Genomic DNA, 23884 nt, shown 5'->3' with positions numbered 1-23884 from the left:
TAAATGTGGCTGCATCGGTCTTAGTTGTGACAGGCGCTCAGCGTCTTCACCGTGCAATGCGGGTGCTTTCACTGTGGCGCATGCTCTCCAGTTGTGGCCCTTCGGCTCCAGAGTGTGTGGGCCCCGTAGTTGTGGCACACGGGCTAGGCTGCTCCATGGCATGTGAAATTTTAGTTACCCAACCAGGGATCGAACCTGTGTCATCTGCACTGCGAGACGGATTCTTAACCACTCAGCCACCAGGGATGTCTCTTATGGTGCTTTGTAAAATTGAGAGGCCCAAATACAATGAAATGAACAAGTTGGTACATCGTCTGAATTTTGAGCGATTCAGACACCTGTGTAACCCAGTGCTACTCAAGATATCAGACATCACCATTACTGTGGAAAGTTGAAGGTGGGCAATTTTAAGTTATCTGCCTCTCCAGATATCTATCTATTTAAATGTCCTTAATTCCTCCTCACCACAAGAGGTCATACTTTCCAGTCACACACTTTATTTTGTTTAATGGCCATATCAAAGTTCACATTGATGTTAAATCCTAATATATTTTTATCTGAACTAGTTTATGTGTTGCTCAATGGCTCAGTCTGACTCTTTGCCACCCCATGGACTGCAGCACGCCAGGCTTCCCTGTCCTTCACTATCTCCTGGAGTTTGCTCAAACTCGTCCATTGAGTCAATGATGCCATCCAATCACCTCACCCTCCGTTGCCAGCTTCTCCTCCTGCCCTCAATCTTTCCCAGTATCAGAGTCTTTTCCAGTGAGTTGGCTCTTTGCATCAGGTGAACAAAGTACCGTAGCTTCAGCTTCAGCATCAGTCCTTTCAGTGAATCTCCAGGGTTGATTTCCTTTAGCATTGACTGGTTTGATCTCCTTGCAGTCCAAGGGACTCTGAAGAATCTTCTCCAACACCACAGTTCGAAAGCATCAATTCTTCGGTTGTCAGCCTTTTTTATAGTCCACCTCTCACATCCGTACATGACTACTGGAAAAGCCACAGCTTCGAGCTAGTTTCTGCTTTCTACAAACTCAGGGCAAACGGACATTTCTCAGGTTGTGGAAGGCTAATGGAGTCAAGCTCCTTTGGTGAGCAAAGGTTGTTCCAGCTGCGGGGCCTTTGTACTTGCTGTTCCCTCTGCCTGATGCTTTTTGAGAAGTGGGTTCCTCTTTATCCTTCAGATCTCAGCTCACGTGCTACCTCCTCAGAGATTGTGACCACCCTGGCTACAGTGGCTTCTTTCTTGGTCTCACTCTACTTCCTTTAAAACACTGACCTCAATCTGTAATTATTATTTTTGTTTCTTGTTTATTGCATCCTCTCTCCCTCAGACTGTCTTCTCGGGGAGGGCAGAGACCATGTCTGTCTTATTCACTCATATCTCCAGCCTGAAACACAGTAAGAATACAACACGTGTTTGGGAGATGGATGTGTCCGATGCGTGTGTGTGCAGGCCAGTGAGGGGTGCCTCGGTGCTCCGTACTAGGCCTGAAAAGTCAAAGGCTGGTTTGGGACTCCCCAGTCCGAGTCCAGCAGGGTAAGGCTCCTTTCCAATTTGACTCCGTCACACGTCAGGCTCTGCACAACTGGCCCACAGTGCCGCAAGGATGCCCTTTAATGAGGGGTCTCTCCTCCTATCTCTGGGTCCAATGGATGGGTTCAGGAAGGGAAACCAAGGCCCTGACGTGCCCTCAATCCCGTTTCGAACCCACAGGGTCTGGAGAGGCGCGAGGCCACGCACCCTGCACAGGGCGCCGGCGGCGATGCCGGACCCCGCGGCGCACCTGCCCTTCTTCTACGGCAGCATCTCGCGCGCCGAGGCCGAGGAGCACCTGAAGCTGGCGGGCATGGCCGACGGGCTCTTCCTGCTGCGGCAGTGCCTGCGCTCGCTGGGCGGCTACGTGCTCTCGCTGGTGCACGAAGTGCGCATCCACCACTTCCCCATCGAGCGCCAGCTCAACGGCACCTACGCCATCGCGGGCGGAAAGGCGCACTGCGGCCCGGCTGAGCTCTGCGAGTTCTACTCGCGCGACCCCGACGGGCTGCCCTGCAACCTGCGCAAGCCTTGCAACCGGCCGTCGGGGCTCGAGCCGCAGCCCGGGGTCTTCGACAACCTCCGCGATGCCATGGTGCGCGACTACGTGCGCCAGACTTGGAAGCTGGAGGTGAGACCGCGGGGTCCGAGGGGCAGGCCCTGGGGGAGCTTGGCCAGAGCGGAGCCGTTTTAGGAGGGGGCGGGTCTTTTGAGAGCGGAGCTGGGGGAGGGGCTTGGGGCGGAGCCGGAGGGGCGGGCCTTGAGAAGGTGGGGTCGGGGAGGGCGGGACCTGGGGCCGAGGGAGCTGTGGGTCTTGGTGAGACCGGCAGTCTTTGCCAGCCTGCGCTGTGCTTTGCTGCGCCCGTTTTAGATGCTTAGAGGGATGGGACCTGGTTGGGGGCAGGACCTAGGAGGAGACCTCGGAGGCAGGGGCCTGAGCGATGCTATGGTGCTTATCCGAGGCAAAGTGTAAGTCGGGGAAAGTTGAGGTCTCTCTGAGTCCGGGACGGACGAGGTTGGGAGCGGGACCCAAGGAGCGGGGGTTTGGGCTGGGAGCAGCGCCCTGGGGTAGGCTGGCCGGCAGGGGCAGTGGCTTGTGGTCTTCGACAGCCTGCACTGCCCGATTACCAGTGTCAGGTCTTCAAGTGGGAGGTGAGCGAGGGGCCTACTAGAAGGCAGGGCCTGGGCCGTGGCCTATGCCCGGAGCCTGGATGGATTGGAGCGGGACCACGGAGATGAGAGGAGGGTGGCTGTCCTCATCAGCCTAAAAGACTTAGGTCCTAGGCGCGCCTGAGTTGGGAGTGTCCAGGAGATGGAAGAGGGGTCCTGTGGCGGGCACTTAACGACACTCACACGTCTTCTTCACCCTCCCTTCCCCAGGGCGAGGCCTTGGAGCAAGCCATCATCAGCCAGGCACCCCAGGTGGAGAAGCTCATTGCCACAACAGCTCACGAACGGATGCCCTGGTACCACAGCAGCCTGACGCGCGAGGAGGCCGAGCGCAAACTCTACTCGGGCTCCCAGACCGACGGCAAGTTCCTGTATGTGGGGCTTGGGGCCTGGGGTTTTGGGGAGTGAGGCTGGGGTGGGCCTCAGTGTGCAGGTGGGTATTGAGGGAGTGTGCCTGTGCTCACAAGTGCTAGTGACTCAGAGTTGGGTGGCCTGGGTTGAAAGCCAGCGTCTGCTACTTAGCAGCTGGGCTTGCTGGGCAAGTATCGTAACTGCTTGCTTGCATTAACTCTTCTGCATTCACCAAATATTTCACTGAACGCCTACTATGTGCCAGGCACTGTTCCAGGCATTGAGGACGTGGCAGTGCATAAGACAGACACAAATCCAGTGTCCTTAAGGAGCAGGCAGACAAAAAACGAGGAATCACTGAAACATAGAGTATGTCAGATGGTGTCAAGTGCTGTGTGTGGAGCTGGGCAGGGGGTTGCAAGCTGAGCTTAGGTGGCCAGAGAAGGTGACATTTGCGTAAAGAACTGAAGGAGGTGATAAGTGGGCTGTGAGCTCTCTGGGAGGTGTTCCTGGCAAGTACTCAGACCAGGAGGAGGTTCTTGGCATGTTCCAGAAGCAGTGAGGAGGCCAGTGTGCTTGGAGCTGAGTAAGTGACAGCTGGAGTGGGAGGGCTTCCCGGGTGGCACTAGTGGTGAAGAATCTGCCTGCCAGTGCAGGAGACATAAGACACGTGGGTTCAATCCCTCGGTTGGGAAGATCCCCTGGAGAAGGAAATGGCAATCCATTCCAGTATTCTTGCCTGGAGAAATCCCATGGCCAGAGGAGCCTGGCAGGCTACAGTCCATGGGGTCACACAGAGTTGGACACGACTGAGCAACTTAGCACCCATGCATGCACGGAGTGGGAGAGGGTGAGGCCAGGGAGGTCACTTTGACTTTGACCCTGAGTGAGGTAGGAGCCCTGGGGAGCATTGAAACTGCTCTGTGGATGACGATAGTACTAACTCAAGGATCTGTTAGGGGGAAACACCAATTAATGTGTTAAGCGGTCTTAAACAGAAGCAGGCGACAGAAGGTGAGATGGCAAGATGGCATAACCGATGCAATGGACATAAACTTGGGCAAACTCTGGGAGATGGTGAAACAGGGAAGCCTGGTGTGCTGTAGTCCATGGGGTTGTGAAGAGTCAGACATGACTTGGTGACTAAACAACAATAAGTAAAAGTCAAGTATCTGGCATATACTAAAAGTGCACTGAATGTTAGTATATGTGGGTAAATGCGGTATCTCTGCCTGAGCCTGAGCCGTGGCTGAGCCATGTGGCTGTCTATGAGTTAGTTATTATGAAAGAGTCTGTCTAAAGCTATTTACAGCCCTGTGCTGGGGCTGCTCTTTCTGGTCAGGACCTGGGTTCCTCTATCAAGCAGGTGTTATCCAGATGTCAGCTGAGGTCATATAGAGAAAGTTGATGCCTGTCTCTTTCCTGTGGCCTCAGGAAGCACAGCATCCTTCCCTAAGATGTGAATTCTTGAGGGCCTCCCTTCTCATGGTCTCTTCTTGGCCTGAGATCCTGCCTGGCTGAATCCTTGCTCTCACCCACCTCCCTCAGGGCTGTTCCTCTCCCAGGGCCATCCCACTTGGAGGAACTGACCTTTTCTGCTTGATTTCCCCTCCCCTGTGAGGCCTGAGCATATGCACCGGATTATCTGCAGGGATCCCTCTACAAGATTCTTGTAATAATAATAAAATATTATTGTCAAATAATACAATATTTTTTTTTCACCCTGAGTAAAAAAGCTAGGCTGTAAATTGAAGTGGAGCTTGCAAAGCTTCTGAGGGAGTTCTTCAGTGCATGTTATAGATAATACTCAGCTGCAAAGATGGCTTCTGAACAACTTAAGGCTATTTTCTAAGACTGATGCTGAGGGAGCTAGGATCTGGATACAGTATAGACTGAGGCTGATGCTGGGGTTCAGAAACAGCTGGGGCACTGACATTATGAGGGCCATGAATCAGGGAGGGAAATGTTGAGACAAAGAGTCCCTACAGTGAGCCAGACTCCTGGACAATTAGGCAAGGCATGCTCTGGACAGAAGCTGTTGTAGGCTCTTCTTGTGTTTCCTGTCACCAATAACTGCTTTCTCAATATGTGGATGGTTAGGGACTGAAGGTCAAAGCTGTAGGCACAAAATCTCATGGAGGAACACCCCTGGCTCATCATGATGCCAGGGATAAGCCCAGGACTGGTCTAGTTCTGCAATGAGGGTGCAGGTGTGATGGAAAGTCACAGGCCCCTGTGGCCAGGAGTCAAGACCAGCGCCATACTTATCACTGACCACTGTTCAGAGCTGCTGGCAAATGGATGGAATTATACCGACTGCTCTTTGCTGCCAAAGCTTACTTCCTTTCTGCCTATTTGCAGCATTTGTGGTCCTGATTGATTCAACTGAAAAAGACACCTGAACCCTGGAAAGGGCCTTCAAGACTATATCATTAAGTGTTTCTTAATGGACCACAGGCCCCTTTGGAAATTGTACTGAAGCTGAACACTACTCATAATCCCCAATACATATTTACCCCCAAAGATTTTGCAGACAGTTATATGAGATCATGGGCTTCCCTGGCGGCTCAAACAGTGAAGAATCCACCTGCAATGCAGGAGATGCAGGGTCAATCCCTGGGTCGGGAAGATCCCCTGGAGAAGGGCATGGCAACCCACTCCAGTGTTCTTGCCTGAAGAATCCTGTGGACAGAGGAGCCTGGCGGGTTATAGTCCATGGGGTCACAAAGAGTCAGACACAGCTGAGTGGCTCATACTTATAGGAGATCATGGTTAATCCTGAACCTCATTTTTGGAGCCCTTTTCAGGATAAGATCGTCTGAGTTAGCTTTGTTCTTTCATTTTACATGTGAGGAAACTGAGGTACACAGAGGAGAAGCAACTTGCTGGAGGCGCACAGAGAATCTGTCAGACCCAGGTAGCAATCAGTTGTAGGGTCAGAAATGGGTTTACATCCTGGATCCATCCCAAACCAACTGTGCAGTTGAGGCAAGAGATGTGATCTCCTTGAACCTCAGCTTCCTCGTGTGCAAAATGTGGGTAATTAGAGCACAGGGTGGGTATCTTGTGGAGAACGTGGTGAAGATGAAAGGACAAATATTGAAGAATTGAGCAAGTATAGTCATAAATGGTAGCTTATTTTTATCACCATCATCCGGTTCCATGTATTATTTTGTAAATATTTGTCTATTTTTGGCTGTGCTGGGTTTGCGTTGCTGCACGGGCTTTTCTCTAGTTGCAAAGAGTGGGGGCCACTCTCCGCTGTGGTGCATGGCCTCCTCATTGTGGCTTCTCTTGTTGCAGGGCACAGGCTCTAGGGTGCCTGGGCTTCAGTAGTTGCGGCTTGTGGGCTCAGAAGTTGCAGCTCCCAGACTCCAGAGCACAGGCTCAATAGTTGTGGCACATGGGCTTAGTTGCTCTGTGGCATGTGGGATCGTCCCAACTCAGGGATCAAACCCGTGTCTCCTGTATTGGCAGGCGGATTCTTTACCACTGAGCCACAGGGTAGCCCTCTATAATTTATTTTAAAAGTGGAGATAGAAGTTGATGTGTTAGCCTGTACCTCTAGTTTTTAAGTTCAGGTTTGAACTTCAAGGACAGAGAACTGCCACCAACTGGTGGATTTTTAGTAAACAAAGTAGAATTTGTGGTATTGAAATGTATTTGGTGAACACACCAATGTCTTTGCCCATATGGGACTGGTGGCTGCTCTTTTATGAACGCTCATGTCTCATCCCAAAGACAGGGCATCAGTCAGCCTTTGCTGTGTAACAAACCAGCCTAAAGTGCTGTAGCTTAAAATGCCAGTTGTTTATTCATCCTTGATTCAATGGGTTGGCTCTTTGGGCTTAGTTCAGCTGGGTGGTTCTTCAGCTGATTTCCTTTGCACTTGTTTGTATGGTCACAACTGGAGGGTTGCCTGGGGCTGGAAGGTGTGGGATGGCCTCACTCACAAGTCTGGCAGTTGGCAGGCTGGGGTGCCTGGGTTCTCCTTTGTGTGGCTTCCCCAGCAGGCTAGCATGGGCTCATTTCTGTGGTGGTTGCAGGGTTGCCAGGAAAAGCAAAAAAGGACAGGCAAGCCCCAGTGCTCAACCATTTCTCAAGTCTCTTCCTGTGTCCTGTTTGCTAATGTTTTATTGGCCACAGAAAGTCATGTGGTCAAGCCCTGATTCAAAGTATACAGAACTAGAGTCCGTCTGTTGATGGGAAGGAATGCCCAATATTGGGGCTGTGTTGTTTTTTTTTTTCAATATTCCACACACATTTGCAGGTGAATGGCTGGGCATTGAGTTTTTGTTGTCAGTTCAAAAATCTTAAGGGTTTGAACTTATGAGGTATTTTTCACTTCTCAAAAGGAGAGAACTAGAAATTAGAGGCCGTTACCTCCAGGCCAGCCTACCAGTCTAGTTATGGAAGCTCCTTCCTTTCTGTGGGATATTTGCATTTCTTAGTTTGTTGTAGGATTCTCTTCCTTGACTTTGGTGCTCCCCTGTTACTCCCCGACATACCCTGTTTCCTGTCTCTCCAGGTGTCCCTGAATGTTGTGAGCTGGCCTGGGAACCATGTCAGCCTTCATTGAATTGTTCTTTTGGGAACTTGCTATCTGGGAATGGATGGGATATTCACAGTCACCCCTCCATTCTTCACTCAGGTTTTGCCATGGAGATTTAAGGGATATTTCTCTGTCCCTTTGGCCTAAGGAAGGGTTGCAAGGTGAACTCTCATCTCTCTTGTTCACCACTGGACTCCTACCCTTAGAACAGTGCCTGGCATGTGCCCAACACTTAGTAAATATTTGCCCATTGAATGGATATCCGTGGGCAGGACCCAAGCCCTGAGAGTGTATGGTCTGAGGGTACCCACATGGGTTATCCCATGACTGTTTCCTGCTGCATGCTGCTGTCCAACTCTTGTGTAAGTCAGTTCAATCCTCTAGATTATTGGTCAGTTGTCTGCAACTTCCACAATACTAGAGACCCCAGGAACAGCTGCCTTCCCTCCTCTGCTGGAAAGCTACACTTAACCTTGGAATAGAACCTTGTGCCAGGACACTGACTGGTTTTACCATGGGATAGGAGGGTGCGGGGTGCCTAAACTGGCCTGTGTGTCTGTGTGCGTCCATGCACAAGCACATGTGCATGGTTGGACAGGTTCTTAATGCATGAAGTCACCATCTTTGAGGGGCTCCATGCCCATTCATAGACATGGAAGATCTTAACATTTATTTTGGCAAATTTCCAGAAGAGTACAATCAAGGGTCTCATTCTGTTAAAGGTCATCTGTTATGATAATTGATGAATCTATTGTGATGATGAGGTGACTTATTCTGATTTGTATGAAGGTGCCCTATGATCTAGCCATGGACCTGTGCTTACCTTTATCGCTCAATGTATAGAAATAGCTTTGCTTCCCCAGGAGAATGGTCTTAACGCTGTGTGTCCTCCATGAGTGGCTCTGTGTCCACCACAGACGGAAAAATATCCCACCATGAGTGGCCAACTGTCTTCCCCCACCCACTTGTGGCCAAGTGTCTAGCCACGGGTGGCGAGATGTTGAGCCACGGAGAACCAGGTGTCCCCAGTTTATAGCCAAGTGTTGCCCCCTGAATGGCCAAGTATCCAGCTGAGGGTGGCTGAGTATTCGGCTATGTAGGGCTGAAAATCCACCACAGGTGGTCCAATATTCCCCTGTGGATGGCCCCATGCCTGTGCTTGGACGACTGTGAACATGGTCCTCCTCTCTGGTCGCCCTGGTGCCCCCTCCCCCAGCCCTACCCAGAGTCTGTTACCAGTAGGTCTGGAGGTCAAGTGGGGCCTGACCTTGGTTCCCACAACCCCTGCCACTTCTCCATGGGGCTCTGGGGTGCAGAACCCGTAGGGTATATGTGTGGGAACTGAGTTCCATTAGGAGGGAACCCCCAGGGGCCCAGGTGGTTGTCAGGGTGACACCCCCTCCTCCTTGTGCCAGGCTGAGACCCCGGAAGGAGCCGGGCACGTACGCACTGTCTCTGATCTATGGGAAAACTGTGTACCACTACCTCATCAGCCAGGACAAGGCGGGCAAATACTGCATTCCCGAGGGGACCAAGTTTGACACACTCTGGCAGGTAAGCCACCCACCCGCCCTGTTGTAGTGGAGAGACTGTTTGGGGGGTGCTCAGGCTCCTGGGGAAGAGGGGAGTCCCAGCCCTGACCCTACCCCCCACAGCTGGTGGAGTACCTGAAGCTGAAGGCTGATGGACTCATCTACTGCCTGAAGGAGGCCTGTCCCAACAGCAGCGCCAGCCCAGGTGAGTGGGGTGTCAGTGGGGGCCGGGGCAGGGGGAGGCGGGAGACCACGGCTCCACCTCCTCACTGTCCCTTCTGCTCCCCCAGGGGCCGCTGCTCCTACACTCCCCGCCCACCCGTCCACATTCACCCAGGTGAGTCAGGGGCCTCGGGGATGGAGCACAGTGGGCGATGGGTCCTGTTCCGAGGGTGGGACAGGCAGGGAAGAGTGGGGCTGCCATGGAACAGAAGAGGGTCCCCCTGAGCACTGTCCCTGGGAGTCCTCAGAGGAGGTGGGCCCGTGAGAGGGGCTGGGTGCCCCCAGCCCAGGCCCTGCTGACCCCATGACCTTTAGCCTCAGAGACGGATCGACACTCTCAACTCAGATGGATATACCCCTGAACCAGGTGAGCCGGCAGAGGTGAAGGTGTGTGGGGGTTCGTGTCAGGCTGAGATTGGGCTCCTGGCTAGGCCCTGGGGTGTGTCGGGGAGGGACCTAGGCCAGGCCTGACCTCTGGCAGTGGCTGGGTTGCCCTGTGCAGAGTGTGCCCGCAGGTATGCATGGGGGCATGCATATCACGCCTGGCTGCATGCATGTGCCCGGGGCATGCTGACACACGGGGGTTACACCTGGCCGTGCCCAGGCAACCCCGGGGGTAGAACACATCCATAAGCACCTGCTGTGTGCCATTCACGCTGTAGCACACTGAGCGTGCGAGCTTTGCAGAGTCCTCCTGACAAACCACAGGAGGCGGTCATGGTCGTTATTCTCATTTCACAGAAGAGAGAGGGGGGCAGGGACTGTCAGGTCCCAGAGCGGGCCGGGGGTGGAGCTGGGGTTTGACTCCACAGCCCACGTGCCTCACATGCCTGCCGCAGATGCTCGTGTGTTTCATGTATGGATGCAAGCCTGGAGTCCTTGTACACATGCTGTGTGGCTCACACATGGATGGGGGTGGGCATGACACGTGTGCACATGTGTCAGTGTGCACACGCGCACAGATGTGCATGCTGCAGCTGGCACACTAATGGTTGCTTGTGTAGACACACTTTAGGACCCCTATCACACACAGAGACATGGGTGAGAGAATTTGTGGGTGCACACATGTTACACGTGCACATTAGATGTGGCTTCACAGTTGGTGCGACCAGGAGCACACACAAGTGCACATGCACACACATGCTCTGCATGGTGCGACTTGTGGCGTGTGTGCCTGGTGGGGGCCAGGGCTGCCCTGTCCTCCTCCCACCCCTGTCCCCTTCCCTGCTCCTGACTTGGGAGTGCACGCCTGTGTGTGTGCCCAGCACGGTTAGTGTCCTCAGAGAAGCCGCGAACGATGCCCATGGACACCAGTGTCTACGAGAGCCCCTACAGCGACCCCGAGGAGCTCAAAAACAAGAAGCTCTTCCTGAAGCGTGAGAACCTCCTCATGGCTGACATCGAACTTGGCTGCGGCAACTTTGGTTCAGTTCGCCAGGGCGTCTACCGCATGCGCAAGTAAGCCCCCACCTTGGCTGGGGAACCACTGTGGGTGGGATGGAGGGGGCGTGGCCTCTCCAGGCCTTGTTGGGTGGAGCCAGGATGAGACTTCAGATTGACTGTGAGGGGGGCTTACCTGGGAGAGTTCAGGACAGTCCCGAGAGGGAGTGAGGAGCTGGCCAGGGGCAGGGAGAGTTTGGGCTAGCTGCAGTTGCAATGGAGTCCTTGGCTGATCGCAGGGGAGCTGCTGAGGGGCCAACCCTCGTCTCCTCCATTGATTGGCCTTTGGATACACGCTGGTCATTGGATATAGGCTGCCCCTGGGGAGGGTGAAACTGAACCGGTTCTTTCTGGTGAGGGGCAATTCCTGGCGAGGGGCTTGGCTGTGAGCTCTGAGTGACGGGGAGGTCTAGGCGGCAGACCACAGTATCCGCTACACAGGTCTGGGAGGGAGAGAGGCAGGTCCGGTGGGGATGAGGGAGTGGTCCAGGCCTGTGTGGTCTCAGGCAGTGCCCCTCCATGTGTCACGGCAGGAAGCAGATCGACGTGGCCATCAAAGTGCTGAAACAGAGCACGGAGAAGGCGGACAAGGACGAGATGATGCGGGAGGCACAGATCATGCACCAGCTGGACAACCCCTACATCGTGCGGCTCATTGGAGTCTGCCAGGCCGAGGCCCTCATGCTGGTCATGGAGATGGCCGGCGGCGGACCCCTGCACAAGTTCCTGGCCGGGAGGAAGTGAGCCCCTGGGCTGGCGGGTCGTTTGGGACTGGGGGCTGAGCCTGTCCACCCAGAGGTGTGCACCACACTCATGTCCCCATGTTTGTAGACACATTTACACCTGCCGCCCACACTTACACCCCTGGCAGATCTGATCTCAGGTTTGAGTTTCAGCTGTCACTAACTCTTGTGACGCCAGGCAGGTCTCTTAATTTGTCTGTGTCTCAGTTTCTTCATTTGAAAAACTGCAATGCCCCCTTCAGGGGCCCTTGAAGTCAGATGAGCTGATATTTATAAAGTGCTCAGAACAGGGCCTAGCACTGCTTGTAGGAGCTTTGTAAGTATTAGCTCTGTTGCTTCTGCCACCCCAGCTCTTCCCGCCAATTCAAGATCCACTGTGATGGTTGACTGTCTTTGACCTAAAGCACGGTCAGAAAACTGCAGCCAGGTTTGTTTTCTATAGCCTGGTTTTGCATCTTCAAAGGTCTCAAAAAAAAAAAAAAAAAAGGACTATGTAACAGAGACCATGTGTGTCCTGCAAAGGCTGAAATACTTACTCTCTGGCCCTTTAGAGAAAAAAAATTTGGCCGACTTTTAATACAAAGAAATTGCAGTTTCATTTGGTTTCTTCATGCCTCAAACTCTCATCCTTATGACAGAATCTTTTACATTCATGGAGGCATGTGACCTTGAACCCGAGCCCTCACTGGAGCACGTGCCTTCACGGGTCCCAGCTCAGGTACTCGGTTATTCCACAGGTGTTTCCTGGGCAACTTCTCTGTGTTGGGGACTGTTACCAATACTTGGGATTATCACTGAAGAGAGAGACAAAGCTCTTTGCCCTTATTCTGGTTGAGGAAGAGAGGCCTTAATAATAATTATAATAAAGTATATAATGTCAGGCTGGGAGGTGAGAATGTGAGGTTTCTGCAAACTGAGGGAGGCAGCCAGGTGCAGCTGTAGGGGAAGAGTGGGCGGCTGGTGCGAAGCCCTGAGGTGCCTGGAGTGGTGGAGGAACCATGAATTAGGGCCCTGAGTGCAGGAGGGCGGGGACGTAATATGGGCAGGGGTGTGACAAGGTGGATGACGCATGACCTTGTCGGCTCTGGGGAGGACTTGGACATTTACGCTGAGTGAGGTGGGAGCTGTGGGGGCTGTGAGCAGAGGAGAGCAGGGCTTGAGGCCAGTGTGTGAAGGACAGGCTGTGGCGGGTGAGGACAGAGCTGGCTGTTCAGGTCTCGGCTAGTGATGATGGGGGCTGGTCCAGGGTGGCAGAAGCAGACATGGAGAGAAGTTGGGGGATACTGGAGGAATTCTGAAGGCAGAGCTGCCAGGGTTTGCTGATGGATTGACTACTGTGTGTGACAAAGAGGAGCTGAGGGCAAGGCTTGAGTACATGACAAGATGAAAGGGGAGTGTGTGTGTGTGCACCTGTGAACAATCAGGAGCTTGACTTCATTATCTTAGGGATGGCCAGGAGACGCCCTGAGGGCACACAGGGGATGCATTAGGTTTGGGGATCATGGTGGGTAGAATTTAAAGCCTGAATGAGGGCAGAAGTTTGTGCCTGTTTTGTTCACACACTGGGTGTGTCCCCGCCCCATGCCTGGCACACAGCAGGTGCACAATAAGCTCCTGTTGAACAGAGGCTCAGCTGGGTCAGACTGGGGCTTTGCCCCCTTGAGGACTTGGGATCCTGTCCCAGCTGCTCCCTTCTTCCCCCTCCCCCTAGGGAGGAGATACCCGTCAGCAATGTGGCGGAGCTGCTGCATCAGGTGTCTATGGGCATGAAGTACCTGGAAGAGAAAAACTTTGTGCATCGTGACCTGGCGGCCCGCAACGTCCTTCTGGTCAACCGGCACTATGCCAAGATCAGCGACTTTGGGCTCTCCAAGGCCCTGGGTGCCGACGACAGCTACTACACCGTGAGCCCCTGGCCCTGGGATGCCCAGACGGGGGAGGGTTCCCGAGCCCTGTCTCAGCATTATCTCCCGCCCCCCAGGCCCGCTCAGCTGGGAAGTGGCCGCTGAAGTGGTATGCGCCTGAGTGCATCAACTTCCGCAAGTTCTCCAGCCGCAGTGACGTCTGGAGCTATGGAGTCACCATGTGGGAGGCCTTCTCCTACGGGCAGAAGCCCTACAAGGCAGGCGTGGGCAGAGGCGGGTGGTTGGCCAGGTGGGAAGGGGGGCTGGGGGAGGGAGCCCTTGATTACTCACACGTGCACTTGGCTTTGGCTTGAGCAGAAGATGAAGGGCCCAGAGGTCATGGCCTTCATTGAGCAGGGCAAGCGGATGGAGTGCCCACCAGAGTGTCCCCCTGAGATGTACAAGCTCATGAGCGATTGCTGGACCTACAAGTGAGTGCCAGCGGGAGGGAGGGTACCTGGCTGAATTGACACCTGGGCCTGGGGCAGGAGGTTGTGGTGTCCAACAGTCAAACATCACTCTTCCCACCCAGAGACCCACGCGATTCATGGCCTTTTCAACCCACAATACCTTTACTCCCCTGCGTCTGTGCTCAGCTCTTCAACACACTGGCCCTACAATGCTCTAGCACCCCAACACCCTACCTGTGGACACCCAGGGCTCCAGCATCTAAAACCTCAGTCCCCCTCAGCCAGCACTCAAGCAATCCTGCAAGATTCAAACAAGTCAGTACTGTTACCCAAAATATGAGACCAGTACTCAGGGCCTGGGGTGATATTCCACTGTATAATATAATAATATGAGACCAGTACTCAGGGCCTGGGGTGATATTCCACTGTATAATATAATAATATGACACCCATACTCAGGGCCTGGGGTGATATTCCACTGTATAATATAAAAATATGACACCTGTACTCAGGGCCTGGGGTGATATTCCACTGTATAATATAATTCCTTTTCCCCATCAGCCAACACCTAGTTGCCCATTAAGGCAACACTGAAGCCCCCAAATATTCAATATCCCCCACCTTCATGTGCTTGAAGTCCAGTGCTTGAACACGTAACCCCTAACACCATCAGTATCTCCACTTCCAAGCACAGGTAACGTGCACCCAGACAAGCTGTCACCCTTCACTAACCATGCAATGCTTAGGCATTCCAATATTTGATCCCTTTACTGCCGCAATGTCAATTATTCCACTGGACAACACCTGTCACACTGATACCCAGACATCCAAGCAATCCAATAAATAGACACCCTATTTATGTTGGGTGATGGTAAAGGACAGGGAAACCTGGCGTGCTGCAGTCCATGGGGTTGCAAAGAGTTGGACAGGATTGTGTGACTGAACAACAAATTTATGATAAATTAATAAGAAATGATCAGATCATTCCTACTCCAATATATATTAAGCCAGCCTCTATCAGGAAACGCTCAGTACACCATCACCTCAATATCCAAAGAGACTAGTGTCTAACACTCCAACACAGTTCATGGATACTTCACACACGGTACCATTAACACCTGGAATCTCCACTAGATGAACCCAGCCCCCTCCTCACCCCAATACGGTTCCATCCCGGGCAGCGTACTTGCATCCATGTGAGTCCACACCTAGCACCCAAGTACCCTGCCCAAATACCCATGCTCAGTACTTCAGCACTCAGGGTCCCAGCTCCCTGGAGTCAAGCTGTCACCCCAACCCTCGGTGACCTCTCCAGGCTAAGTCCTCAGCAGTCAGGACTCAGTATAGGCTTCCTGTCCATCCTGAAAGTCGGCCCTTCTCTTAGGCCGGAGGGCGACCCCTGAACTGCAGTTGTCTTACACGCAGGAGATTCCCCCCCATCACCCAATAACCCCTGCCCCGCTGCTTTCTGGGCCTCGTGCATGCCCACCCACGAGCTGCAGTTGGGCTCCGGGGGTGTGGTCAGCCGCCTGGTCTCCACTGCCCTCACAGGTGGGAGGACCGCCCAGACTTCGCTGCAGTTGAACAGCGCATGCGTACCTACTACTACAGCTTGGCGACCAAGGCGGAGGAGCCCGGCGCTTGTGCAAACGGGGTTGAGGCTGCGTGTCCCTGAGCTCCACCCAGCCCAGGGCCCGAGGCCCCCACGCCCCCAGCTTTTCCTCCTGTGCCCTCAGCTCTCTCCCGGGACCTCCAGGCTGCGCCCGGCCCAGGTTCTCTCTGGCCCACAGTGGTCTGGTGTTCCCAGCCCGGGCACCTGGCCTCTCTGGCTGGAGGAGGAAGCAAGATACCTGAAGAAGATGGTCCTGGACTGGAAGCTACAGGGGAGCCCTGAGCTGAGGGGGGTTGCTTACAGCTGGGACCCTCCTTCCTCTGGGTCCAGAAAGGCAGACTCTGGGAGTCCTCAGGCTGCGAGACCTGGAATCATTGGAATAAACTCGAGCCTCTCCCTTGTTTGGGATCCCTCATCTTTCTGGGGTGGGGCTGGGAGGACCAGGAAAGGGTCAATGCAAGGGCTCCATGAGAAGTGCCTGAAGAAGCTGTTTTTGTGTGGGTCTGGGGGCTGCTTTTCCCACCCCTCTGTTCCTGTGAGTCGGGGGTCTGTGGGAGGTGAGCCTGGGGGCTGAGGGGCCAGGGTCACTGCTGACCCCAGCTGCCAGACCTCTGTGGTCGGCGTGAAATAGATGCTGCCCGTGTTCACTGCCTGTGAGCAGTCACCTGCAGAGACTTAAAACACCCTGCCGGCACCTCCCCCCAGTCACGCCCCACCCTGTGCTTTTAAAGTCTCTTCAGGTGATTCCAGCATTCTGTCCCGCCTACTCGGCTGCCTCCCCCTCTTCCCTTGGCCCAGGCAGTCGCAGCTGGGAATCTTTATCAACCTGATGCCCCGTTGCGGACTCTGTCCCGGCTCAATCCCGCTCCAGAGAAGACCCGTCTCCAGGCCCTCGCTGCCTCAGCTTCCCTGCGTGGAGATTTGGGGTGCTGGAGCTCAGAACCCAACCGGGTGGGTGAAACAGAGCCAGGTCCCTGCCTCTCTTTTCTGGACTCACTCCCCCTTCCTCAACTGCAGTTAACCCCGTGCTCAGTTCCCTGGCCTCAAACAGCCGAGGGCTCCAGGGTGGCCATGAATCCCCCTCAAAACCAGGGAGATGCCAGGAGATTTTCTGCAGCTTCGGGGAAGGTAGATTTTCTTTCTTTTTGTTTGTGGAGCTCTAGAAAGTCAGAGGCTCTTTTGTAGAACTATAGGGTGCGGGTGGGGGGACAGGGGCTTTCAGGATTGTGTGGAGGCTGAGCACAAGACCTGGGTGGGTGACCGGGCAGGGGACACCCAGGAGGCGGCCCCGGAACCTTGGTGATGTGGGTGCTTTGTCAAAACCAGGAAATTGATGTTAGGATTATTAACTTAGGTATAGACCTTACTCTGATTTTTACCGCTTACGGAGTTATAATAATTTACATGTAAGCTTCATGTTAGCATATTCTTTCATGAACTTTGCATTCTACCTGCAAGGTAGTTGAGAGAACGCCCAGTTTTATAGTCAACCCCAGACACACAAACTCTCAGCTCTGTGTTTGGAGAGTAAATCTGTCATGGTTTGGAATTGTTTGCGGGTTTCTGAGCGCTGCCAGACAGTATCTTCCGGCAAAGATTGACAACAGACAAGGAGAGCACAGCTGTTGTAAAGATAAAGACACAAACTTGAATTACCTGCATTTTGTCATTTTGTGCAGCCACTTGGAGATTTTTATTTGTCTTTAAAATTTAAAGCTGTGAAGGCTTGCAAACCATGCGATATTCTTTTATTTGGTAAATGTACATATTAGTTTGTAAACTGTATTACTGACTTTAACACCATTAAAATGCAAAAATTGTTTTTTAACTTTTCAAGTGAATGAACAAATCAACAAAAGTTACATCAATAGTACTGTTTTGTGGCTTCCCAAGTTGTACTGTTTGCAGGTATTTTAGTTTTGTTAAACCACTTGTTATTCCTGGATAATTATTTACATTGTTACATAAAGTATTGTATCAAAAGGGAAAACATTTTCGCTGTCTGCATTTCTTTTATGGGCATTACTATTATTGTTTCATGTTATAATTATTGCTGAAAATACTTTATGGGGAGGAGGTGTTTAAAGTGATCGCTCTGGGTGTCAAATACACTGGAGAAAGCTGATGTCATTCAGTTGCTAAGTCGTGTCTGACTCTTTGCGACCGCATGGACTGCAGCAGACCAGGCTCCCCTGTCCTTCACTATTTTACAGAGATTGCTCAAACTCATGTGCATTGAGTGGGTGATGCTGGAGAAGCTTGCACTAAATGACCCTTGGAGCCAGTGACAGAGGGTGCAGTTTCAAAAAGATACCACGAGATGGCGGGGTTGTTCCCCAAGCCGCGGTGGCTCCCGCCTGCTGCCCCGTTTGAGTTATCTTTTTGCCCGGAGCAGAACCCACGACTCACCCTGGTCTCACAGCCCCTAGTCCGTGCCCTGCAATCCACTCACTTCACAGCCACTTGAAGAATCTTTCCTGTGAGCAGCTCTGACCTCTTCCAGGGTTCCCCAAACATATTCATGTTAATGCTGACCTCTGGGCCTTTGCAATTCCTGTTCCTTCTGCCTGAATGGTTTTCACTATTTTACTAATGTCCACAAAACTCATACTGTATTTAAAATATGAGTTAGTTACTGGGGGAGGTTACTTAATCTCTCTGTGCCTCTGGTTTGGCCAGAAAGAGAAGGTAAATCCAGGTTGAAGAATTAGAAAACCTGAAAGGCAGTTGGGAGACACAGAGGGTGTTTGAGCAGGGGAGAGTCCTGGGAAGTAAAAAGGGAGAAAGGCCTCCCCTCCCTCCAGCCCTTAAGGTGTAGGGGGCTCTGGCTTTGGCCAACCCAGGCCTCTTCTATGGGTCCAGCCGTGTCTGGCCCAGAGGGTCTTCCTCTCTCTTTGCTTTCCCGGGTGGGGCTGTTGCCCTCTGGTGACCTCCTCTGAGCCTGATCCGGCCTCTGGTCCCTGGAAGACACCAGGTGTGTGTGCGGGGTCAGTCCCGGTGGGGAAGCTGCCAGCTGCAGGTGGGACCTGGGTGTCACCTTTCTGGAAGTGTTGGTGACTCCCTGCAGTACAGAGGAGCTCGGAGGCCACAAGAGGCTCACAGGATTCAGCGAGACAGCCGGGAGCGAAGTCCCGTGTGTAGGCATGGACCTGGCTGAGCCCGCCGGCATTCTGGGGGCGTGGGATGTTCTTGAGGTGGCATCCAGCGTTGTCTGCCTGTGTCTGTCTCTCTGTCCTCTCTCTGTCCCCTCTGCCCCGCCTCAGTTTCTCTGTCTTAAGTCCCTTACAGCCTCCGCCTTCTCTTTCGGCCCCATCTCTCTGTCCACTGTTGTCTCTGTTGATTCCCATCTTTGGGCTTCTCAACCCTGAGGGTCCCTCCTCTCTCCTCTTGGGTTCTACTTCCTCTGACCTCAGTGCCCACCCTGGGAGGAGAAGGAAGGGGCTGCCCAGGGAAGGGGCCAGGGCCAGGGCCAGGTGGCGAGCACAGCTGCTGTGTGGAGTCGCAAACCCCATGCTGAGCTCCACTTTGGAAGGGCCTTACCCATGACCTCCTGATCACTGTGGGCTGCCTCTTCCCTCTTCGCGCCCTTTCTCATCTCCGGGCTCTGACCTCTGTCCTGTTTCTTTGCTGCTTCTGTAGGTGTCACCCCCACCCATGGCTCAGCTGTCCGCGTGCTGCAGCTTCTGGGCTTTCCTGTCATTCACTACCACGGCCTTGACACTGACCAAAGGCCAGGCCTCGGCTGCCTGCACCTCTGCTAACGCTCCGTTATCTTAGGTCCTTCCACGACCACTGGCTGGGGGTGGGCTGTGCAGTCTGGCTCGGCTGGGGCGGTGCTTGAGGACTCAGAAGACAGCACTTTGGAGGCCAGGGAGGGTCTGGCCGTTGAGTGGCTCTAGGGGTACTTGTTCTTGGGCTTGGCTGTAGAGGATGTGGGGCTTCTTAATGGGGAGACTTGCACTGCTGTGGAGGTCTGACTGTCCTGGGGAAGCAGTTGTAAAGATCCAGGGTAACTGTGCTGGTACAAAGCTCTGGTTGCTGGGTGGGGTGGTGCCATGGGCTGGTACCTTGGGTCCATGGGCTGGGCTGTTGAGTCAGTGGTTGTCATCAGCTTTGGTAGGTCAGTGTTGCCATCAGTTTGGGGAGGTCAGCGTTTGCCCTTGGCTCTGGGAGGCCAGCGTTTGCTCTTGGCTTTGGGAGGTCAGAGGCTGCCCTTGGCTTTGGGAGGTAAGTTTTTGTCCTTGGCTTTGGGAGGTCGATGCTTGTCCTTGGCTGCTGGGTGTTCATTCGTTGCCTTTGGTTTGGGGAGTCTGGTTGCTGTTGGGCCTTTTCCCCTCATAGCTGGTGGTGGGTCTAGCGGGGTACTGGGGAGTTCCAGCTGCTGAGTCAGTGGATGAGTGCGTGTTGCAGGCAGTCACTGCTTATAGGCCTCTGGCTGTTATCTGCTGGAGTCTGGGTGTTGTGTGTGTGTCGTCTTGGGGGTGTAGTTAGTGGAGATCAGCTCCCTCAGCTTTCCTTCTTCCTATGTTATCTCTCTGTTCTGCCCACATTTCTGTTTCCATCTCTCTCTCTGCACTTCTCCTTTCCATCCACACGTGTTGAGCACTTCCTGTGTGTGTAGATCAGCTGTAGCAGGGCTCTGGACCCTGCTCATAGGGGAGGAGGTGGGACCCCTGTCATGGAGCCTGGTCCTTGGACTGAAGTCATAGGTTTATATGGGGTGAAAGAGCTGGATGCTGTGTGCCAGAGAACCCTTGATCAAGCTCCTTGCTTTGAACCTTAAGGCTAAGTCCAGGGGGTGCTTGGACTGGCCTTGAATGTATGGGGTCGGGGGTCTCAGTCACAGACTTTGGGCAGGTGCAGGGTCTCTCCCCTGGGAACTGAGAGGACTGTGAGCATCAGGGGAGAGGCTAGCCACGCTGATATCTGGGCGGGTAGGGTGGGAGGAGAGTGTTCCAGGGGGAGGGAAGAGCTTGTGCAAAGGCCCTGGGCCACGACAAGGAGGCCAGTGTGGCTAAGCAGAGTGGGTCAGGTGGAAGGGGTGGGGCAGAGTGTGCGGAATTTTGCCCTCACTCCAAGTGAGGCGGGAAGCTCTGGGGTTGGGCACACAAGGCTCTGAACACAGACTAGCTCAGTCTGCAAACGCGGCTCTCATGTGATGCCCGCTGTCATGGTGGATATGGGCTTGGCTGGGCCCAGGTGGGACTCATTCTAAGGCTTTCATGCATGGGAACCTTCTCATCATGATTCAGGGCTCTCGAGGCCTTTTGAGGAATGGGCTGGGCTGCCCAAAGCTGTGGGAACAGCCCCTGTGACCCCTTAGCCCAAGCCTGCTGGGCAGCCTTCTTCACAAGAGGAGGGAGTACAAGGCCCATGGAGCAGCTGGGGGCAGAGGGCGCTGGACAAAGACTGGAGGGAGGAGCCTTGGCAGAGGCTCCCTGGGGGTGAAGGAGAGGGGCTGCGGGAGGCAGTGTCTGACATCTCCTTGTGTGACTTCTTGTGATGAGCAGCTCATTACCTACCAAGGCAGCCAGGCTGGCCCATGAGCTAGAATTCTTGGAATGTTCTTTCAAATGCTGACCCCAACCTGGACCTCCACCCTTCCCCTGTGGTCCCCTAACCACACCAGGCTCACCTCTTTCTCTAAATATTTCACTCCTCCAATACTTATTGCATGCCTGTTGTGGGGATGTGTGTCCCTGGTACACAGACCCAGAGTCTCGCTGCAGTGATGGTGGAAGGCCAGGAGACCCCGGGAGTCCAGAAGTGGCTCCTGACCTAGTTGAGAGGAGGTCAGTCTGGTGGATTTCATGTAGGAAGTAACGTCTAACCTGAGTCCCCTGTAGGATGAATGAAATTTGGCCATAGAAGAGGTGAGGAAAGAGTGTTCCAGGCACAAGGAACAGCATGTGGAAGGCAGAGAACATCCTTTTGGAAACCAAAAGAGGTTTGGAATGGCTGGAACACTGTGTTTGAAGAGGGATGCTGAGGCCAGCAAAGGGGTCATGCTGGAACTGTGTACCCATGGGAGACAAGTGACCTTTTCTTTTGTATTTCCTGGTTGCTCTGCCAGAAAGCAACTTATTCCCTGTCTTCTCCCACCCTCCCATGGTGCATGAATTATATAATTTTTTCTTCTTTCTTTGAATTTGAAGTATAGTCCATGTGTAATAATATATAAGTTACAGGTGTACAATAGTGATTCACAATTTTTAAAGGTTACCTCCATTTAAAAATATTGGCTATATTCCCTGTATTGTACAGTATATCCTTTTAGCTCATTTTGTACTTGAGGACCTTTTTTTTCCCCCCCATCTTGCCCCTCCCCACTTCACTCTCCCCACTGGTAACTACTAGTTTGCTGTTTATATCCTTGAGTCTGCTTCTTTTTTGTTACATTCACTAGTTTGTTGTATTTTTTTTAGATTTCATGTATGTTCTATTGTACAGTGTTTGTCTTTCTCTATGTTAATTACTTCACTTACAATGCCCACCACGGCCGTCCATGTTGTTGCAGATGGCAAGATTCCTCTCTTTTCCCCTGCGGTTTAGTGGTATTCCATTGTGTGTGTGTACGCGCATGCTAGTTGTGTCCAGCTCTTTGTGACCCCATGGACTTGTCATCTAAAAAAACACAACTTGAGAGTTGTGAATTAAGTTTTATCTGGGGCAAAACGAGGACTGCAGCCCGGGAGACAGCACTCAGACAGCTCTGAGAGACTGCTCCAAAGAGGCAGAGGGAAGGTCAGGATATTATAAGACTTTGGTAAAGGGGGCGCTCAGTGCAACCAAGCACTTACTTTACAACAGGTTTTCTCCTGGTCACAAGGAGCCAATGTAAACAATGATGCTGTGACAACTGGGACACATGCATCTTTTAAAATTTGTTTTTCGATTCCACCTAGGAGTGGGATGGCTGGGTCGTATGGTAGTTCTGATTTTAGTTTTCTGAGAAACCTACATATTGTTCTCCATAGTGTTTGTACCAATTTACATTCCATCCACAGTGTACAGGGTTTCCTATTTCCACATCCTCACCAAGACTTGTTATTTGTGTTCTTTTTGATGATAGCCCTTCTGACAGGTGTGAGGTGATATCTCACTGTGGTTTTGACTTGCATTTCCCTGATTAGCCCTGTTGGTCATCTGCATTTTCTCTTTGGAAAGTTATCTATTCAGTTTTTCTGCCCATTTTAAAATCAGGTTGTTTGTTTTATTGATGGTGAGTTGTACCAGCTCTTTATATATGTTGAATAGTAATCCCTTACTGGTCATACAATTTGCAAATATTTTCTTCCATACAATAGGTTGACTTCTCTTTTTGTTGACGGTTCCCTTGCTCTGCAAAAGCTTTTAAGCAAAGGGATAATGAGCACCTTGGAGCAGGTGCCCTCATGGGACACAAGGGGCTTTGTATTTTTTAGTTGCTCTGCCCGGAGGCTCCTTACTCACCCCCAACCCCCTCCTACCCAATTCTCTGCCACTTGCCATTCCCATGTGACTGCATCCTTCCTGGCATGGGTTTTAAATCTTCTCGAACTCCAGATGGGAAAGATTATGTCTTATTGTGTAAATGAAGACAAATCAACATTTCTTGTGTATGTGGCATGGTCAGACAATGTTTTCAGAAATGCCTGTAATATGAGGCCTCAAACCTAGCAGAAAATGTGCGTCATCTCAGGAGCAAAAGCAAAGCTCCATGCTCTGGCCCCATGGGTGGGGAAGTGGTGCAGCAGTCTCCCTGCCCTCTTTTGATTCCTGTTTTTTCTTCTCCTTTTATGCCCCTTTGCAGTTTTAAATACCTCTCTTCTATGTTGGAGGCTGGGGTCTCTCTTGGTGCCTGTAGCTTTGTTCTTAGTGTCTGGGGGTGTCTTTGAGCTCAAAGGACAGAGCTGTGAAGCCCCAGGAGATGTTCCATGTGAGAAAGCTCGATGTGATGAATGTCTGATACGTCCCCATTTAATTTTCGTGATGGTGGTAACCCTCATACCCATTTTGCAGATGAGGAAACTGAGGCTCAGGGAGGTTCAGATACAAACCCAGCATCCAATGACCAATGTAGAAGAGACAATTATTTTTTAATTTTAATTTTTTTATTGAAGTATAGTTGATTTACAATGTGTTAATTTCTGCTGTATAGCGAAGTGACTCAGTTTTATATTTATATACATTCTTTTTTTATATTTTCCATTATGGTTTATCCCAGGACATTGAAAATAGTTCCCTGTGCTACACAGTAGGACCGTGTCCTTTTGTCCTGCATCTACTGCTCCCAGTCCACCCCTCCTCCACCCCTTCAGCAACCACGAGTCTGCTCTCTATGTCTGTGAGTCTCTTTCTGCTTCATAGATAGGTTCGCTTGTGTTATATTTTAGATTCCACATATAAGTGATACCATACAGTATTTGTCT

At 52.3% G+C, this 23884-nt stretch overlaps 1 protein-coding gene across 4 annotated transcripts in view; it reads left to right on the top strand.

Annotated features, from left to right (window-relative positions):
- The window catches only part of LOC133065181 (tyrosine-protein kinase ZAP-70), a 28866-nt gene extending 11401 nt beyond the window's left edge, over nucleotides 1-17465 (top strand). For 2 of the 4 annotated variants that reach the window (XM_061155970.1, XM_061155971.1), the window contains exons 2-13: nucleotides 1718-2168; nucleotides 2918-3078; nucleotides 9026-9164; nucleotides 9266-9347; nucleotides 9433-9479; nucleotides 9680-9731; nucleotides 10630-10822; nucleotides 11338-11544; nucleotides 13259-13451; nucleotides 13529-13669; nucleotides 13770-13882; nucleotides 15413-17465. In XM_061155970.1, the coding sequence (XP_061011953.1) occupies nucleotides 1767-2168; nucleotides 2918-3078; nucleotides 9026-9164; nucleotides 9266-9347; nucleotides 9433-9479; nucleotides 9680-9731; nucleotides 10630-10822; nucleotides 11338-11544; nucleotides 13259-13451; nucleotides 13529-13669; nucleotides 13770-13882; nucleotides 15413-15536 (1854 nt within the window). In that variant the 5' untranslated portion in view covers nucleotides 1718-1766 and the 3' untranslated portion in view covers nucleotides 15537-17465. Of the gene's footprint in view, nucleotides 1-885; nucleotides 1092-1717; nucleotides 2169-2381; nucleotides 2507-2917; nucleotides 3079-9025; nucleotides 9165-9265; nucleotides 9348-9432; nucleotides 9480-9679; nucleotides 9732-10629; nucleotides 10823-11337; nucleotides 11545-13258; nucleotides 13452-13528; nucleotides 13670-13769; nucleotides 13883-15412 lie in introns of those variants that run through there. The other 2 variants (XM_061155972.1, XM_061155973.1) reach the window with 2 other exon arrangements.
- Nucleotides 17466-23884: the final 6419 nt, after the last annotated feature.

The sequence above is a fragment of the Dama dama genome, chromosome 11 (genome assembly GCF_033118175.1).
Source record: "Dama dama isolate Ldn47 chromosome 11, ASM3311817v1, whole genome shotgun sequence".
Lineage (NCBI taxonomy): Eukaryota > Metazoa > Chordata > Mammalia > Artiodactyla > Cervidae > Dama > Dama dama.
The sequence above is the reverse complement of the archived record's forward strand: the minus strand, read 5'-3'. Positions and strand labels throughout refer to the sequence as shown.